Genomic DNA, 20,424 nt, shown 5'->3' with positions numbered 1-20,424 from the left:
CTCCTCATTCTGTCTTGGAACCAATACGTGGTATTGATTCTAAGGTGGAAGGTAAAATCTTCTGCCTTAGAACCAATATACAATATTAATTCCAAAGATGGATGGTAAGGGTTTAAGAAATAAAATAAAATAAAAGATATATTTAATTCCTGTTTAGTAGTCATACTCCCCCAAATCCAATAAAAAGTAAAGAGATCCTCTATGAGTTCACCATTTATATAGTCATCAAATGCATCTTATTAGGATTGGGAAGGTAGGAAATTTTCAATTCTTCTGGATTTAATTAGGAATACTACAACTAAAGGGGAAATTTGGTCCACAAGGACTCCTGAGCTCATCAATAAAATCAGATTTTAAAAGTCATCGCTAAGATTTGGAAATGAAAATAAATAACTAAGGAGAAATTTTTTCAATGGCACAGCTCTGTAAGAATAATATTAGGAAAGATAAAGCTCAATGTAAGCTAAAGCTTGTAAGGAAAACCAAAAGGTCTTCAAAGGACAAGAGGAAGGAAAGGAAAAGATGCTTTCTTAGACTAAAAACTAAAGTTTAAAAGAGTATACCTTCTACCTTGAGAACAAATCTCACCTTTAAAATAAAAATAAAAGTCACCAAAAAGGCTAGGAAAATGAGAAAACATAAAAAATTCTAACCATAGAAAATTTGAGATCAAACAGCTATGTGCAAAACTTCAAAGAAAAATGGAAATTGCTTTCAAGCTCTGGAAAAGCTAAAAAAGAAATTAAAAATTAAAACAAGAGAGACAGAAGAAAAATAGGAGAGAGAAATTAAAACAATACAAGAAGAAAATAACATCTTAAAAAAGGAGAATTGACCAAATGGGAAAAGGAGTACAAAAATCCAATGAAGGAAAGAGTTTCTTAAAAAGAATAATTGGCCAAATGGAAAAGAAGGTTCAAAAGCTCATGGGAAAAAAATTAGAATTGGGTAAGTAGAAGATAATGACTTCATGAAACATCAAGGGACAATAAAATAAAATCAAAAGAATGACAAAATAAAAGAAAATATGAAATATGTCATTGGAAAGAAAACCGACCTGTAAAATAGATCCAGAAGAGACAATGTAAGAATTATTGGACTACCTGAAAATCATGATAATAATCTTAGACATCACATTACAAGAAATTATCAGAGAAAACAGCCGTGATATTCTTGAACAAGAAGATAAAATAGAAATTGAAAGAATCCACCAATCGCCTCCTGAAATAAATCTTGAAATAACAACTCCTTGGAATAGGATAGCCAAATTCAAGAGTTTCTTGAACAAGAAGAAAATAGTGCAAGTAGCCAGAAAGAAACAATTCAAATATTATGGAGCCACAGTCAGGATTACACTGGATGTAGAAGCTTCTACATTAAAGGACATAAGACTTGGGATTTGATATTCCAGAAAAGGAACTAGATTTATATCTAAAAATCACCTACTTAAGCAAAACTGAATATATTCTTTCAGGGGAGAAAATGGTCATTAATAAAATAGCATCTTTTCAAGCATTCCTGATGAAAAGATCAGGCTTAAACAGAAAATTTGATGTCCAAAAGCAAGATTTAAGAAAAGCATAAAAAGGTAAAAAAGAAAGAGAAAATTTAAGGGATTCAATAAGATCAAACTTTATATTTCTACATGAAAAGATGATATTTGCAACTCAACTTTTTTTTCATTTCTAGAGCAGTTAAAAGGAAGTATGTATAGAGGGTGTGGGAGTAAGTTGATTAGTATGGCAGGATATGCAAAAAAAAAATCAAGAAGTGAAAAAGAGGATTTTACTGAAAGAAAAGGAAAGGGGGAGGTGGAAGGGATAAATTATCTCACCTAAACACACACACACACACACACACACACACACACACACACACAATTACAATGGAGGGAATAATAAAGAAGGTGACAGGCAGAGTAAGAATCCTACCAAATTCTTGTTTATGCAACTAATATGGTACTGTTACCAAGGCAAGGAAGAACAAAAACAGAGAAAGTTATAGTCTAATTGCCTTAATGAATATAGTTGCAAAAATTTTTAATAAAATAGTAGCAAGGAGACTACAACGATATATCACAAAGATCATTCACTATGGCCAGGATTTCAGGGCTGGTTTAATGATAGGAAAACTATCAGCATAATGGACCATATCAATAACAGAACTAACAGAAATCATATGATTATCTCAATAGAGTAGGAAAAGCCTTCAACAAAAGATAACACCCATTTCTGATAAAAAAAATACTAGAAAACATGGGAATAGATGAGTTTTTTCCTTAAAAAGATTAGCATCTAACTAAAACCATCAGAATTGTTGTAAAAGGGTTTTACCAGGAACAGGAAATCCTGCAAACTAGGAAGTCATACAAGGAAAACCAGAAAGTCCTAGAGAGCAAGAAGGATTCCAGAACATTGGGGAAGAGAGAATGTTGCTTTTCCCTAACAGTGAGGAGAGAGCCCAAAGGGTTTTCAGTCTGGTTATTCTGAGGTGGATCCAGAAAGCCCTCTCCTGTGAGCCTTCCTTGAGATTTTGCCTATCTCTGCTGCTGCTGCTGCTACTGAGGAGTCGATGGTTCAACAGAGCTGCTGGTAACTTCCTACTGAGACTGCTGATTGACCCAAAGAAGAACTCTAGTTTCATGAAATCTACTTTGGCCTTTGGTCAAATCCTAATTAATAATTTAAGGAGTTAGTTTAGAATAGTTATAGGAAATTATAAGGGCTTTAATCTCTGTTTGGGGGTAAAAGTTAGTTATTCCCTGATTCCCTTTCCCTTCTCCCTTTAGTTTAATAAACCTGTTATTTTGTTATATATTTATAGTTTTGAATCCTTATTCTATTATTTCAGTTGGCTAGTCAGTAGGGTGAATACACAGGAATTGGCCTAGGCCAGAGCAGATTGGGGGTGGTTTATAACAGCTGACAGTTAGGGCACCTTGCAACATTCCATTATCCTTCCCAGCACCTGGTTGCTCTCCAAGATCTGGTACACGGAACTCTGACTCTTGATGGACACAGAGGGCGGTTTAAAATTTAAATAAAGGCCAAAAGCAGATGTGTTAGGAAGACTTTTTTGTTTTGTTTTTTTCTGGTTCTGTTATTTGGTGATTCTAATTGCTAATCAAGGTGGATACTAATAACACGTATCCTCTGCTTTATAACAACTTCCTGTATACTTTGATTATATTAAATTTAAAAGAAAACCAATGCATCTGAGATTAGAAGGGAAACAACAAAGTGGGAAACATTTTATGAAAAATTTCTCTAATAAAGGTTTCATTTCTCAAATATATAAAGAGCTACAAGTCATTTCCCATTGATAAATGGTCAAAGGAATCAAAGCTAATAATAATAATAATAATAATATGAAAAAACTTCTAATTCACTCTTGATTAGAGAAACGCAAATGAAAACAACTTCAAGGCACCGCCTCATACCTCACAGATTAACCAATAAAGGAAAATGATAAATGTTGGAGGGAAGGTGACAAAATCGGGACACTAATGCATTGCTGGTGGAATTGTGAACTGATCCAACCATTCTGTAGGGCAATTTGGAATTAGGCCCAAAGGACTATAAAATAATGCATATCTTTTGATATGATAAAACCACTACTAGGTCTATATGCCAAAGAGATGAAAAAAAATGGGAAAGGTCTTATTTATGCAAAAATATTTATAGCAGCTCTTTTTGTGGTGGCAAAGAATTGGATATCAAAGGGAAGTCCCTCAGTTGGGGGAATGGCTGATGGAATACTATTATGCTATAAGGAATGATAAACAGGATGATTTTAGAAAAAGCTGGAAAGACCTACGTAAACTGATGCAGAGTGAAATAAGCAAAGCCAGGAAAACATTGTAAAGCAGTAACAGCAATATTGTGAAATGATCTAATGTGATAGACTTTGCTACTAACAGAAATACAATGATCCAGAACAATTCTGAGGGATTTAGGAAAAAAATACTCTCCACCTCCCCATAATATGGCATAATTCATCATAATACCTTAGATTGGGGGAATGGAGGTAAGTAGGCTCACAATTTAGCTCAGTTCCTACACAGTACTTTTCCTACCACATTCATATCCAAAGGTAGCTTTGCTTCTGGCTTCTTCTGAGTTGTAGTCTTAGCCCCTTGCCCCTCATGGCATTTTGGATCTGAGCTGGTTGCAACACTTAGTTAACCTGGATTCCTGGACTCCTAGATGCTCATGGTTCACACTCCTAATTCAGATTGGAAACTCTACTCTTTATACCTAAAATTGAAAAAAAAAAATGAATGAAAAGGTCAAGAATCCAAACACATTTCTTGGGAACTGGCCTTGTGGGGAGGAGAGAGAAAGTCCCAGAGCTCTTCCCCTTAAAGCATGGTCCTCTCAACAGAAGCTATTAGTGAAGGAGTTGCTTTGGAATATTGGATGGGATTATAGAAAAGTTATAGGGATTGCTGTCTCATGCACTTTTGAAAATACCAACAGTTCTGGCTGCATAGCAAATGGAAAAAGGCTCCTCCTAAACATGTGGTAGGCCAACCTGAACCTTTACCAAACATCCATGCCTGCTCCAATCCTTGCAATTTTGCTAGAAGCAGCAACCTAGCATTCTCCTTATGGAGATGCTATCTTAGGAAATTAATGGGGTCTTTACATGTGTCAGACCCCAATTACAAATGAATCAGTGAATTTACATATGTTTAAGCTGAAACCTTCATACCTTTTTTCTTGTTCCTATGAGTATCCCCCTTTCCCCCCATATGCAGCTAAACCTACCAGCCTAGAAGCACCCTCCCTCATTGCCTTTACTTTCCCCATCTCTAGTTGTTCCAGGATGGAGAAAGACTGGAAGAACAACATAGTTGTTCACATTACTTGGATAAGCTCAGAATCAGCGTCTCTAAGATTCTGGCAAGATAGAGGACAGTCATATCATATCATCTGTCTTGCCACTGCATACTAAAGTCCTTCTTGTCCTGCTTACCCTTTGCCCTGGCATTATCCTACCCAAACCCCTAGGAACTATCATCTGATCTGTTCATCCTCCATTAAGACCCTTGCTATCTACCCTCCCGCTGAACTTTTTTTTTATAAGCATTGGATTTCCCTGAGTTTGAGTGTGAAATCCTTGAGAGCAATCAAGGACTACTTTATGTTTTTTCCCCCCATTTATATCCCCAGAGCTTAGTAGCACATAGTAAGGGTTTAATAAATGTTTTTTCCCCATTCTTTTTCCCTCATTCATTCTCTTTAGTGCTTACATCTCCCTAGTTTCATAACTGATTGTTTGTTATGATAAATATACCACAGAGGAAAAAAAGAATCAAAAGAGAAAGAAAGTAAAGAGCTCTTAAAGTCATAGTCTTTGGTGGAAAAACCTCTGAGCCTTTCCAATGTGAAATAGTGGTGACAAATCATCAGTTGCAAAATGCCATGGAACATTTTGCTTTGTTTCCTGTGCTCATTTTATCGTGAATGTTTTTCTGAACCATCATTTGAAGTCCTCTTGGTCCAAGTGACTCACAGCAGGCAAAAACATAAGCCACTAAGCACCTGTTTTTGCTGTGGGATGACCAGCTTTCCTGAGTAAAATTTAAAAAAAAAATAGTATTTCTTGCTTGGATTTGCTAGTCACTGTTATTCCAACTATGGCACTATTTATACAAACTCCACTCTAAGTGATTTTATGCAATCACATCATAATTGTAACTTGAATTTTATTTTGAAACAGTACTTCTATATCAGACTGTAAATATGTTAAAGGTGTGTTTCTTAGAGAAAAATGTTAAAGTAAAAATAGTCATAATTGTGATGCTAGAAAGAGTCAAGGGTTGCCCTTTTCTAATCATTTAAATAGAACCTTTGAAATGGCAACCAGTTGGTAAGAAGCCTTACCTATTTTCCTTCTTGGATTAGACTGTCTAGCTTTCAATTCTCCAAGCTAAATGCACAGTGGATGGTTGCCTGGGTGACAGCCTGTACACTAACCAGTCTCATAGTAGCTAACTGAAGGGTTTTATGAAGGAGGAATTTGCTTTAGTTACAAAAACTACTTTGGACAATTCAACCTTCAAGAAGATTAAAGAACAATATCCAAGTCAATGGCGTTTTTTTCAGTGGATCATCTGCGAAAGTGTGAATGGACCACTATTCAGTCAATCAGTGCAACAGTGGATTAAGATGATGACAGGCTGCCTTTTCATTTGGTGTCTTTCCAACTGTATGTAAACTCCCTTGGCAAAACAAGCCATAGGTAAGACATATCTTTCAGTATTTTGTTCATTGTCAGAGAATGAGCTACAGAAGTTTTCTTATCGATTAAAAAATTAATTTAAAATTTAAAATTTAAAAAGGGATGCTTATCCTTGTGGTTAAGCATGGATTTAGCTGTATCTATGTTATTTCCAAATAACAGTACCTTGAGAGCAAGGACTGTCTTGCTTTCCTTAGCATAGTAATAAGTATTTTCTTAACACATTTAATAGTAAGCATTTAATAAGTAAATTAATAAGTAAAAAAATTTAACTCCTTAATTTTGAGATGTTTCCATTTAAAAAAAAATGTGGCAATTCATTATAGTCTTTCATGAAAAGATCTCCCAAACTTTAGGATCAACTTTAACCAGCAAGGAGACAAACAATGAAAAGATATAATAAATATTTACTGATTAATGTGTAGATAAATAAGATTTTATTGAAATATATTGTGATTATTTTTTATTTTTCTGGTGACAAGTTAGTAGAATATGTTAACTTCACTTCTCCCAAACCTTTTAAGTTAAATCCATTCTCTTGGCTGTATAATTAATAAGTACTTCCTGTATTTTTAGATATGTTGTGAATATTAAAAAATGGAAAACCATTTACATTAATATGGATTTTAGACTCATCAAATGAAGGCCTTGATTAAGTACACAAAAGACATTCATCCCCTCCTCAAACAAAAATTCTTATTTTACAAATTCTGAATTCAATAAATAAGCAAACCAAGCATATATGTAAACTAACATCAAAGAAAAGGCTTAAAAAGATTCTGAACAAACCTAAAAGCATCCCTGGTATGAGAAGAGACTGTTTAAAATCATGGAGTAACTCAATTCCAAAAGGAAAACTGAGTACATGCTTTCTTATGAAGCAGCTTAGCAAGAAAATCCACTGTATAAAGGTCCCAAAAGCAACATGGTGTCATTTTGCTTAAACTGAAAGAGCAAATTGCATATAGAAGCCCTGCTACCTTTTAGCTTACTTTCCTTGAGTGACTCTATCCCTCTTGAATGACTAATTTAAAGAAATGTGGAAGTGAACAGGAGCATGAATATATTCTGCCCTATAATGAATATTTGGTTTGGGTTCCTTTAGGAATAATCATTTTGAACTGAATTCAAGGGTTGTGCTACAATTTGAAAACCTAATTTTGATTTTAGACTGAAGATGCCACATACTACTTAAAATACTTCCTAGGAGTGTCACATTGTAAAGAATTAAGTCACCACAAATCCTTGATGAGATTGTGTCATTTCATTCGGAGGCAAGAGAGAGACAGATGGAATGTAGCTCTTGGGAAAAAACCAATTATTTAAAAAGTTCTTTGTCCTGTTTCATTTTTAAATGGATGATATAAATATCAGGTGTCTTATTTATAGCTGCTTTTGGAATATTTGAATGTCAGCTTTTTTGAAAGGACAAGAAGAGTCACCAAAGACCTTAATTATCTTTTGTTTCAGAGAGTTATTTCCTTTTTTCAATACTTGCATTTCGAAAAACAAGAACATAAATTCAAGATACAAAGCAATTGCCAAAATATGATGAGACAAGAATATACATTAGATAGGAAAATTCCCCAGGGCCAGGATCAAGTCTCATTTATTCCCTCAGCCAGCCCCTACTGCAGTTTTAGGCACTCACTGGGTGCTCAGTAAATGTTAATGATTATGATGATTATGATTAAGTGACAGCAATCAACCAAATTTCTGCTTCTTTTTGAGGCAGAATAAAACAGTCAGGCACACTTCTTAAATGCTCCCATTCTGGATTGCATTACATTAGAAGTGTTTAATTTAGCTCTTCTAGACATTGCATCACTTTGAATATAAGTAGGGGAAGATCTGAAGGGACTGATTTGATATTTTAAAATACATTTACTTAAAAAATTAGAAAATACAAAATCTAGAGAGAAAGTTACAGCTCATTCTTCATGGTGATGAAAAGAAGGTAAAAGTAAACAGAAAGTGGTCATGATAATCAGTTGATTAGAAAGCAAATTGAATTGTAAGAGTGATTGAGGGGCTTGATTACCATTTCTTTGGAAGCCTAGAAACTAGAAGCTTGGTTTTTTGGTCCATTCTGTTACTGAAAAATATTAGTTTCACTTTTTATATAATGGAAATAATACATGCCACCCAGTGATGGATCTCTCTCAACTTCTCCCTTTCCATTAATGACACCACTACTCTCCAGCCACCTGGGCCTGAGATGTTGGAGCCATCTTTGACTCTCTTCTCCTTTCTTCTATATTCAGTCACAAATACTGTTGATTTTTTGGGAAGTAGTCCCCATTTCAATACTTCGCCCCTTTTCTTAAAACTACTGTTTTAGTATGAGCCTCACTGACCTCAGACTTAGACTTCTTGAATTTGACCAAGCCAGTCTTTCTGTCTCTAATCTTTTTCTCCCCTAAACCATTTAACAAATTTTTTTTCCAGGTGAATGTAGTTGATCCTAAAACATCTATTTCTCCCACTCAGAATCCTCTAATGACCTCTTTTTATCTTCAGAATAAAGTTTAAGCACCTCATTCTGCTATATGGGAGTTTCCATCATCTGGTGCCTCTCTTGCCAACTAACCCATTTCATGTTACTTCCCTCCCCCGAATGTTTTGCTTGTGCTGTTCTACTCCATACTATCTTTCCCCCCTATTACTCTTCTTACTTTGCCTCTAGGTGTCAACCAATCCAAGCTCTATTCATCCGTCAAGCTTCATTTCAAATTCCACCTCTTCCAAGACACTTTACACAATTTTTCCAACTTGTATTGACCTCCCCTGTATCTGAACTCCCACAGCATTTATCGTTTCTCCAAATTATTATGTCACTTAATCGTACACTACATTTCACTGCTGTTTAATTATGTCAAGTATGCATGAATCTTCCAAAATGCATTTATAAGTTTGCAGAGAACAGAAAGTGTCTTTCTCATTTCTTTTGCATATATTTCACTACCTTGCTCATCATTGGGCATAGATGGAAGCCTTGTTGAGCAATTGTTTGAGTGAATGAGTTAAACACATCCCATTTAAAGAGTCTAACCAAAACGAATAGCCTCTTTTAGAAAAGCAAAAGTCTATAGTCGTAGGGCATTTTAAATTTTATGGGGTAATGCTTTGTAGGGGAAGAATGATATTTTTGGGGTTAGAACTTGAGTTAATTTTTTTTAACTTTTCAATTGACAAGCATTTTTCTTTCTTTCTCCTATTTTATTCCCTCCCAAAGGAGTAAAAAATGGAAAAGAAAATGCTTAGAATAACTATTCATAGGCAAATGAAGGAAATTTTCTCATAGGCCATGACCAAAAATGTTCATTTTATTCTTCATTTTGAGTTCATCCCCTTTCTATCAGAAGATGGGTAGCATGATTCATTTTTAGTCCTAAAGAATTGTGTTTTGTTAACGACCCAGTCAGAATTCTAAAGTTTTCTATGCTGCTTTTTTGGTATAATGTTAGAGATATTATATAAATTGTCCTCCTGATTCTATTCACTTCACTCTGAATTTGCTCATAAATTAGTTTCCTCTGAAACTATCCATTTTGTGATTTCTGGCATAATAATATTCTACTTCATTCATATACCATAATTTAGCAATTCCCCAATATGTGGGTGCCTCTCTAGTTTCCAGTGGTTTACTATTGTGAATAAATAAATACAAATAAAATGTATATATGTGTAAATGGTAGATTCATAAATATAAGTTTCAATAGGTAGATCTTTAAACAAAGAGGTAATGCAATATAGAGGATTAGGGCCGGCTGCAGGCAGACTTAGGTTCAAATCTTGCCCCTGATATTTACTAGCTATGATGTTGGGCAACTCTCTTAACTTTTCATTTCCCCAGGCAACATTCTAAAACTATGCATTGTGGGACAGTTGCCAAATAGCATTGGTAGAGGTAGTTTCTTCACATAGTTCTCCCTATACAAATGAAATCATAGGATGGGGAAATAAAGGTTTTCAAAAGTGAAAGTAAAAGGAAGCACAAGCTTTGCTTATCTATTATTGTGATATACTTAAACCTTTTTCTTCTCCCCCCCTTTATGAAACTAGAAAGATGAATAAAAACAAACTGATTCATGATTTCCTGGAGGGTGTTTCAAGAGGTGATGTGGAACTCATCAGCAACCATATTTCTAAAGTTCATTCCATTCTTGGAAACTTAGATTTTCAGCACCCCACAACTGGAAATACAGCCCTCATTATTGCTGCAGAAAGAAATTTAATAGAGGTAAAAATCTGAGGTTTTCATTTTTTCTTGTTACATGCACAGGAAGAAGAATCTTTTTTTTTAGTGTATCTGGGAAAATCAAGGGAACTCTGTTGAACTGCTAGATTGAGACATTTTCTTGAAGATAAAGAAGACCTTTGTCCTGGTTTTCACAGGAAGGGGCCAGAAAGCATGCTTATGATAATAGGAAGGACCCCAACCCAGCAGATCATTGTGGTTTCCCTTATTCTCTCTATTACATGACAAAGGATTCATAGAATGACATGTTTTAATAATAAGATAATCACCCATCTCTCTGGAATGGAGGTGCAGGATCATCTGGTGGTGGAGGAAGTAGGAAGGGAATGCTAAAAGATATTTTGGTCAGTATTATTTCTAAAAATAGGTTGAATAACCAGTCAACAATCCAAAAAACTTTCCCTCTCTTCAGCATCCTTTAGGTGCTAGTGCTATAAATAAAGGTATATTTCCCATGTTCAAGGGAGAGGTAAAACATACTTTATCCATCTAGAATGAATGTTTACAAGATACTTTCCTGAGAGCAGGTTTTGATAGAATGAATAAGAAAAAAAAGCTTTCTCATACCAGAGATCTGGGATAAAGAGAATGGGAAGAGGTGAGCAGGTGCTATGAAAGGAGAGAAGTAGTTAAATTGGCCAATAAAGCTAAAAATAATAAATTTCTGTTACTCAAACATTTTACTTAGGGATGACTCTGCCATGATTGTATTTTGCACAGTCATTATTCTATGATCCTAAAATCTGATCATTTCATGTTTTTATATCCAAGTCAAACATGAACAAAGTTAAAGTCCATTTATCGTTATAGGTCTGGCTTCCCAAAAGTCAAAGCCTCAACTTTGGCAAATACTGCTATAGACATTGAGTCCCCAAAATATGAAGAGGGCCCCTGTTGGAAGCCATTTGCTTTGTTCTTTTGACAGTTTGAAAATGTTTGGGTTAATTATTGTCAACCTTTAATTCACCTGCCTTGGTTTGGATCAGATGCATTTTTTCATCCTTTTCTTCTATTAGATTAATCACAGCTATGTGTCAGTATTTTGTATTTGCTGAATACATTGTTAAAAGTCAACAAACATTAAATAATAATTGTGACTTTTTTGTACTGATATAGGTTGTTGAATTTCTTTTGGAAAAGGGAGCAGACATAACACTCTGTAACTACTGTAATCAGACAGCCGTTCATGTAGCTAACAATGCTGTCCAAAAGCAGCTTCTCTTGGCCATCCATGGAACCCGAGCGCCTCATTTGCAATTGCTTCAAATTTCCTGGCAAGGGGACCTGCAGCAACTTCAGGACTTGCTGGTTAGTCAAAGTAAAATTTGATTGTGTGTTTCTTTTGTGGATAAAGGGGATTCCTCCTTTTTTAATGAAAAGAAGTCATTCCCAATATGAAGTATCAGACAAAAATATGAAAAGATAATAACAACAGAGTGTAAAACAGGATAGTGCAGTGAGAGAAGGGAATATGATACACACGAAGAGCACAGCAAACTATTTCCATTTTCCCCAAGCTGGTTGCTAGACGATGTCATACAAGACACATGGGAAGTGCCTACTCTAAGGAAGAACCTTTGGGACTGACATCAACTTGCTCCAAGGTGTTCCCTTGCCATAATTGCCATTTGTGTGATTGCTATTTAGATCCCTTTGGACTCAAAGCGGTTATCCTTCATCTTAGAAGAGAGAGGCAGAAAGCAGTTGCACAATAAGTTTTTTATTTTTATTGAAGAAGGCATGAACAAATATTTTGATGGGTAACTTCAGGAGCCTTCACTACATTTTTACTTCAATGTTTCATTATGCAAGGAGGTAAATCTGGATTTTTGAAAGCTGTGTCAATAGAACACAATCTCTAGTGGGGCTTATAAAAAAGAAAGGCTTTGAGTATCTGCCTGCTGATAGACCATATATGTCTTTTGTAAAGAGCAGTCTACATAAGTTTTTTAATAAGAATGATATGTATGAAAGTGCTCTAGAATTATAGGTCAAATAATATGAATAAAATATTAAAAATAATAAAAGGAATAACAATAATAAATAAGAGCTTGCTAAATTACAATAAATAATATTACAAGCAAAATCACTTTTAGTAAAAATATTTCCAGGTCTCATTTATTTGGGGGCATTGATCAACACACAAAAAAACCTTAATATAGGAGAAAGATGTTATACAAGACACATAGGAAGTGTTTTACACTTTTTATAACTCTTATCTCATTTGATTTTTACACCAAACCCTGGGAGGTAGGTACTATTACGATCTCCATTTTACAGTTGAGGAAACTGAGGCAATCAGCAATTAAGTGATTTCCTTGGAGTCACACAACCAGTATCTGGGGCCATATTTGGCCTCAGGACTTCTTGACTTGCCCAGGACTCCATCTACTGTACCACCTAGCTATATAGGAATTCTACTATAAAATGTTTGTCACTAGAAGTTTGGCTGCCAGGTCATTTAGTTCCATAAAAAATGATTAAGTACCTACTATGTAAAAATGGATAAAATGGGAATTTTTTGATGATAGCAACTTCTGAAACTAAATACTAGATCACAGAAGGGCTATCATCTGTATCAATGGAAATACCCCTTGAATTGGTGAAATTACTGATCCTTTCAAATACTAAAATGAAAGAAGTCCCTTCTTGGATATCTCATTTAAAAAAACTGGATTCTTTTTCATTAGTAAGCTCAGGAATATCGGATGTTCCTGAATCCTTCAGCTACCCATATTCTTTCAGGTCTTTTTTCCTGACATCTTGTAAAAACAAATATATAAACCAAGACATTTATTACTGGTGACCTGAAAGCAAATTGTTTTATTAATGATAACTGACTGCATTTCCATAACAGGAGTCTATAAATTTGTTTAAAATATAATATATATAGTTAGATAGATAGATAATAGTTTCAGTATAATCTATTTCTTTTGTAATCCTATGTTTTATTTTATACATTTAAAAACATCATTTTGGGAAGGGTCCCATAGGCTTTATCAGACTACAAAGAGGTCCATGACATAGAAAAAGCTTAAGAACCCCTAGTATGGAGGTTGAAAAATTGGAAATGGGAAAATTTCTAATGGATAACATTATAGCAAGGACAGTTCTTCTTATTCTCTTAAAGTTTAAACAATTGGACATGTGAAAAATTGAGGATCATGCATGCTAGTCAGTTAATAAACATGTCTAGTTACAATAAACTCAAAGCGACCATTCAAATGTTCGTGGTGCTAGAATTTTGTTGTATTGATGGTTGTCCCTAATTCTGTTCAATTCAATTCAGTTCAGTACTATACAATATAATGCAACTGAATTCAATACAGCCAACATTTAAAAACAACTTTATTGTATTATATGTTGCACATATTTTTGGAGTTTTTCAATGAATTAATTAGTTACTCTGATTTTTCCCCTTCTTTTTGTCTGTAAAAATACTATTTGTTATATGGGATGGCTTTCTGGAAGGGGGCGAGGGAATGATATTGGGGGAAACTATGGTGATAGTTTTTAAAAGTCATCAATTAAAAATTATTTTTTTAAAGTATCTCCTTTGTGGAAGGTGGTCCTAGGCAAAGGAACTAGGAATACAAGAAAAAAAGCAAGAGTTCCTGCCTTCAAAAAGCTTGTATTCTCTTTATAGGTATACTAGATAATAAGAGATGTCAATATAAATATAGACAAATGAATACAAAGTCAGGTTTGGAAATGCTTTTGCTACGAGGTGATTTTTTTTGTAATGGTATTTGATGATAACAGATTTTGTGCTGTAAATCTAGAATGCTTTACCAGACAGTTTTCACCAATGAAGTCTATCTGTATGGATTAGTAGAGATTCTGATTACTGTACTCAGATTAAGAGATAAGTAACTATTGAGCAATATTGAATGAATCACTTACAGCAGCAAGTCTATTTCCAGCTCTTACCTTTTTATGTTGTTTCAAACTAATAATAACAAACACTGATATAAAGTAGTTTCTTTTCAGAGAATGAAAAAAAGATAACTAATTAATTCCCTCAGCACCGGTCTGAGGTAATATTACCTTTATTTTGCCCATGGGGAAACCAAGACAGAAATGTTTCAGCGGCATCTTTACTATTGCAATGAAGTGGAAATCTGGGAACTATCCACTGGTTTTAGTCAACATAGGTATGCAAGCTAGATTACTTGGTGAATTTCTAGTACTGAATTAGCTGGATGAAGTAGCAATCATATGCCACATAGAAAGCTCTTTAATGAAAACCATAGTTCTTTAAAGTTAGATCTTCCCCACTATGACTTCATTTGTCTGATCTAGTCTTGTCCTTATAGCCTGCCACTTTAAGTCATTCACTACCATCAATAATCTCTTCTTACTCATATCACCCACACTTTTGCCATTGTTGACCTGTTAATCCTCAAAATCAGGTAACACCCAACATTTGTTTCATCTATTCCTATTCCCTAGATAATGAGAACCAATGGGAAAAAACCAAGAAATCAAGTTGATTTCATTTCCTACAGATATGATTCTTAACTTCAGTTGGTCCTTTGCTGATATTTTGATAATCTTTTGCCTATACTCATTGATGGTCTACATTCCCCGCAGTAATTTTTTTAGACTTTTTCTTTTCTCCTTAGACCCTCACGATATCATAGAATTTGGGAGCTGGAAGAGAACTCACATATATAATTCATTCCTTGCATAGTTTGGTTCAACTTTATTGTTAGATCTCCCCTTCCAAAGTCTTGACTATTGGCTGTAGGCCTCTTCATGTATAAAAGGTTCATTGTAACCCATTACATGGTGGTCTAAGAATAAATCAAAGAGGGACAGCTGGGTAGTTCAGTGGATTGAGAGCCAAACCTAGAGATGGGAGGTCCTAGGTTCAAATCTGGACTCAGACATTTCCCAGCTATGTGACCCTGGGCAAGTCACTTAACCCCCATTGTCTAGCCCTTACCACTCTTCTGCTTTGGAACCAATACACAATATTGATTCCAAGATGGAAGGGAAGGGCTTAAAAAAAAAAGAATGAATCAAAGGATAGGTGTCTAGAGGAAAGTGAGAGAGACTGTGAAATGGGAGTTTGAAGAGTAGCAAAGATAAATTCTGCCACTTGTTTGTAAAGTTTATTTGTGAAAGCAAGAAAAGAAATAGCATGATAGATACAGGAGGATAGGGAAACCAAGGAAAAGCCTTATCAAAACAATAATGATTTCACCATGTTTGGAAAGTAAAGGGAAAGAAGGTGAGATTGAAGATACTTGTAGAGGATAGATCTGGATGGAGTACTTCTATAATTAGGGAATATCTTTTTATCAAGGACACCAGTAAAGGTTTAGCTTCCAGTGAAAAGTATCTCTCAAGTCCCTTCTGTATTCAAGGCATTGTGTTATGTCTGCAGTTACAAAGATGAGAACAAAACCGATTCTGCCCTTTAAAGTTCACATTCTTCTGAGGGGTAGCAAGGAATACAACATGAGGCAAGGCACCATTTTCCTTTAATACTAGAAGAATGAAAGAACAGCTATTAAGAGAAAAATATGCTAAAGGTAATATAAGTAATAGAATCATTTCAAGAAAGCAGTCAACATATGAATGAACAAAGCGGGGGAAGGTAGAAATGACAGAAAAAAAATGAAAGGGTTGTTGTTGTTTTTTTAAGGCTTCGGAACAATTCTTGGATATAAATTTCCCAAATCAACATGGATTGACTCCTCTGATGCTGGCAGTGAGAGATGTTGACCTCTTTGAAAGCCTTGATATGTTAACAGAGTATAGGCCCATTGAACTTCTTTCAGAACTTCTCAAGCATAATGCGTGAGTACGAGTGTGGCTAACTAAACAATGGTAAAGAAACTAAAGAATAATTGAATCCTGAAATGGTTTGTAAACTTAGGAACAGTGCCTTGTTTTGAAACAATAAAGCTATGTCTTCATATCAACTATACTATTATTAGGAATATAGATTTAGAGGTAAGGAAGACCTTAGATTTTGTTCCGTCTTCCCATTTAACAGATGAGGAAACTGAGAACAGGAGTAATTAAGTGCTTTGCCCAAGATTGTACATGTAGTAAATGATAGAGGTAGGATTTGAAACCAAGCTCTTTGACTTCCTCTCTGGTGGGATCTGAGGCAGCTAGGTGGTACAATGAACAGAGTGCCTCAGTTCAAATTTAGCTTCAGATACTTGCTATCAGTGTGATGCTGAGAAAATCATTTAACTACTTTGTTCTGCAGTTTCCTCATCTGTAAAAATGGAGATAATAATAGCACCCACCTCCCAGATATTATTGGCTGGCTGGCTCCCACCCAGAGTTGTTGTGAGGATAAAATGGAATGATATTTGCAAAGCACTTTGCAAAACTTAAAGCACTATCTAAATATTGTGATGATTACCATTACCGTGCTCCTGCAGCATGTAAGTCATTGCACATCTCTGAGGTTGAGCTGTAAGATTTCTACCACTTTTTGTCATATTTCTCATTCTATACAAATGATTACAAAAAGTGGTAATAATTCAGATGTCTATTGGATCTTTGTCTTTGCCCCTGAGATGCACGCGGAGTGACAGAAACAGCGGGCTCTGGTTTCTGTACTCTTCTTATTTATTTTTTGTGTGTTGTATTGGCTTATTTTTCAGCCCAAGTGCCTGAAATGGTGATCTCTCCCTTCATTTCTGCCTTTTGAAATCTCTCCCTCCTTTTAAGGCAGAACTAATCTCTCAAACTACATGGGAGCCCTCTTCCTTTAAATCTGACTCAACTCTTTGTTAAGATCTCTCTGGGGCAGCTGGGTATCTCAGTGGATTGAGAGCCAGGCCTAGAGATGGGAGGTCCTAGGTTCAAATCTGGCCTCAGACACTTCCCAGCTGTGTGACCCTGGGCAAGTCACTAAACCCCCATTGCCTAGCCCTTACCATTCTTCTACCTTGTAGCCAATACACAGTATTGATTCCAAGATGAAAGGTAAGAATTAAAAAGAAATCTCTCTGTTTTGCTAACATTTCAGCAGTGCCTACTATGTGCCAGGCACTGCACTTAGTATCTTATAAATATTATTTCATTTGATCTTCACACAGCACTAGAAGGTAGGTGCTGTTACTATCCCCATTTTTACAGATGAGGAAACTGAGGCAAACAGTGGTTAAGTGACCAGTCCACACAGCTAGGCAGTATATAAGGTTGGATTTGAACTCAAATCTTCCTGACTCCAAGCTCAGGGCTGTATCCATTGTTTCACCAAGCTACACACTTATGCTGTAATCTGCATCAGAGTTATTTGTGTACATGTCTTGTCTCTCCTAGACTATGAGCTCCTTGAGGGCAGAAACTGTTTAATTTCATCTTTGAACCACCTCACCTAATGCCAAGCACAGTGCCTTGTGTGTAGTAGACACTTAAAAAATGTTGAATTGCATCATTGATTAGTTAGTTGGTTGTTCTCAGGTTTCATTTAGGCTGCTCAAGTTGTAATACAGTTCACAGGGGCACTGTCGCATTTTCTCTAGATAGCTGAATAACAATCAAATAATTTAAATTCACATTTTGAGAGAAAAGAGTGATAGTATAAATATCACCACCCCCATTTTGGTCTCAGTTATACCTCTGAATATCCAAGCTGTAACTTAGACCCAAGTCTTCTGAATCTAAACCTGGTGCTCTTTCTACCCTGCCACATTGCTTCTCTTCAGATAAGGAGGGATGAGGCAACAAGATGGCAGAATGGGTAGAGTGGTGGACTTGGAGCCAGTAAACCCTGAGTTCAAATCCTAACTCAGACACTTTCTGTATGTCTCTGGACAAATCACTTAATTTCTCTCAGCATCAGTTTCTTCATCTGTAAAATGAGGAAATTAAATTCATCAGTCTATGTCTGACCTTTGATCCAGCCATAGCACTGCTGGGTCTGTACCCCAAAGAGATAATAAGGAAAAAGACTTGTACAAGAATATTCATAGCTGCACTCTTTGTGGTGGCCAAAAATTGGAAAATGAGGGGATGCCCATCAATTGGGGAATGGCTGAACAAATTGTGGTATATGTTGGTGATGGAATACTATTGTGCTAAAAGGAATAATAAAGTGGAGAAGTTCCATGGAGACTGGAACAACCTCCAGGAAGTGATGCAGAGCGAGAGGAGCAGAACCAGGAGAACATTGTACACAGAGACTGATACACTGTGGTACAATTGAACGTAATGGACTTCTCCATTAGTGGCAATGCAGTGATCCTGAACAATTTGGAGGGATGTATGAGAAAGAGCACTATCCACATTCAGAGGAAAAACTGTGGGAGTAAAAACACCGAGGAAAAACAACTGCTTGACTACATGGGTGGAGGGTACATGGTTAGGGATGGAGACTCTAAATGAACATCCCAATGCAAACACCAACAAAGTGGAAAAGGGATCTGATCAAGGACATGAGTAATACCCAGTGAAATTGCGCATTGGCTATGGGAGGGGTGGGGGAGGGGATGGAGGGAAAGAATATGATTCTTGTAACCAAGGAATAATGTTCTAAATTGACTAAATAAAAAAAAATAAGAACACAGGAAGAGAGGCAGAAAAGTTCTCATGCATAAATCATATAGAGGTTTTCTTTATAAAATCCTTGCTTGCATACATAGACAGATCAAAGCACAGATTTTCAAAAACAGACATGAAAACAGTTAACATGCCACTAAGTCCTACTTGCCTGATTTACTCTTTTAAAAAAAGTTTCACTGGCTTTTTCTACAGGTTGAAATAAACTTATACAAGATCCTTCAAAAAAAATTCAGCAGTCTAAGGTCTTTTCCAGACCCAAATCTATGATGTCATAATCATATAACATGCAAAAATAACTATAAAAAATTATCAAAGTGAACAGGGAAAATAACCTTTAATGGGGGTGGGAAAGAGGGAACTAGATATGGGGTAAATTATATACATACAGGGTGATGATTTATTTCTTTGTGGTTCAGACTTTTCTAACTTTCCTATTGTGACAATACCAATTTCAGAAGGTTTTTCTGATGTAAAATGGGTGAGTGCTTGTTATTTGAAAAAAATAAAACTAATTGATAAATCTAAAAAAAAATAACTATAAAATTGAACATGATGAATACACGAGGAGTACAAATAATGTGACCTGAGAGTTCACAAGAGGGAGAATTCATTTCTAGCTGAGGACAAGTAAAGATTTCATGGAAAAGAAAGCATTTGAGCTGAGCTATACAAAATGAATAGAATTTCAACAAATAAAGGAAAAGGAAAGAGCATAAGAAGGCCAGTAGGGATAGTTAAGTGCAAAAGTGGGGTTACAGAGAAGTAACATGGAAGATATTTCAAAGTAGTTCTAGTGGGCAGAATAAATGCCTGAGGAGAAATAGTGTGATAAAAGGCTAGCTAGATAGCTTGGACTCAAGCTGGGGAATGCTTTTCATAGTAGGAGAAGAAATTCAGGCTATCACTGATAAGGACTGAGAAAAATTTTTTTAAGTTCTTGAGAAAGGGAATGATTAAATTAGGAAGATTCATCTGGTGGCAATAAGTCAGATAGATTGGAGGAAATAGAGAGTTAAAGTAAGGAGACAGTTTAAGAGGCTACTAATTATATTTGTCTGGAGAAGATTATTGAGGACCTTATGGGGAAATGGTAGAAAGGGGATCGATATGGGAAATATTATAGAGATAATTGACAGCCCTCAGTGACTGAATGGATATGGTGTCATAGGAAGGAGCCAACAATAACTTGGATGCCTTTAACTGAGAGATGGAAGTCAGGGAAAGGAATAGGTTTCAAAGGAAATATAATTCAAAATTGTTGATACTCTGAAAAATATATTTTGAAATATCTGATTATTTTTGATAATTTGAGTTATCCTTTAAAAAATGACATTGTCATGCCAGTAAAATTCTTTTTTCACAGAATTAATTGGATGATC

At 35.5% G+C, this 20,424-nt stretch overlaps 1 protein-coding gene across 1 annotated transcript in view; it reads left to right on the top strand.

Moving 5' to 3' along the window:
* The first annotated feature begins 5,958 nt into the window (after window positions 1-5,958).
* The window catches only part of MAP3K19 (mitogen-activated protein kinase kinase kinase 19), a 75,004-nt gene continuing 60,538 nt past the window's right edge, over window positions 5,959-20,424 (top strand). Inside the window, exons 1-4 of the mRNA XM_056793765.1 lie at window positions 5,959-6,246; window positions 10,312-10,489; window positions 11,624-11,815; window positions 16,161-16,315. Of these exons, the coding sequence (XP_056649743.1) occupies window positions 10,316-10,489; window positions 11,624-11,815; window positions 16,161-16,315 (521 nt within the window). The 5' untranslated portion in view covers window positions 5,959-6,246; window positions 10,312-10,315. The remainder of the gene's footprint in view (window positions 6,247-10,311; window positions 10,490-11,623; window positions 11,816-16,160; window positions 16,316-20,424) is intronic.

This window comes from Monodelphis domestica, chromosome 4 (assembly GCF_027887165.1).
Source record: "Monodelphis domestica isolate mMonDom1 chromosome 4, mMonDom1.pri, whole genome shotgun sequence".
In the NCBI taxonomy this organism is placed as follows: domain Eukaryota; kingdom Metazoa; phylum Chordata; class Mammalia; order Didelphimorphia; family Didelphidae; genus Monodelphis; species Monodelphis domestica.
Note: the sequence above shows the minus strand (reverse complement) of the source record. Positions and strands in the feature narration are given on the sequence as shown.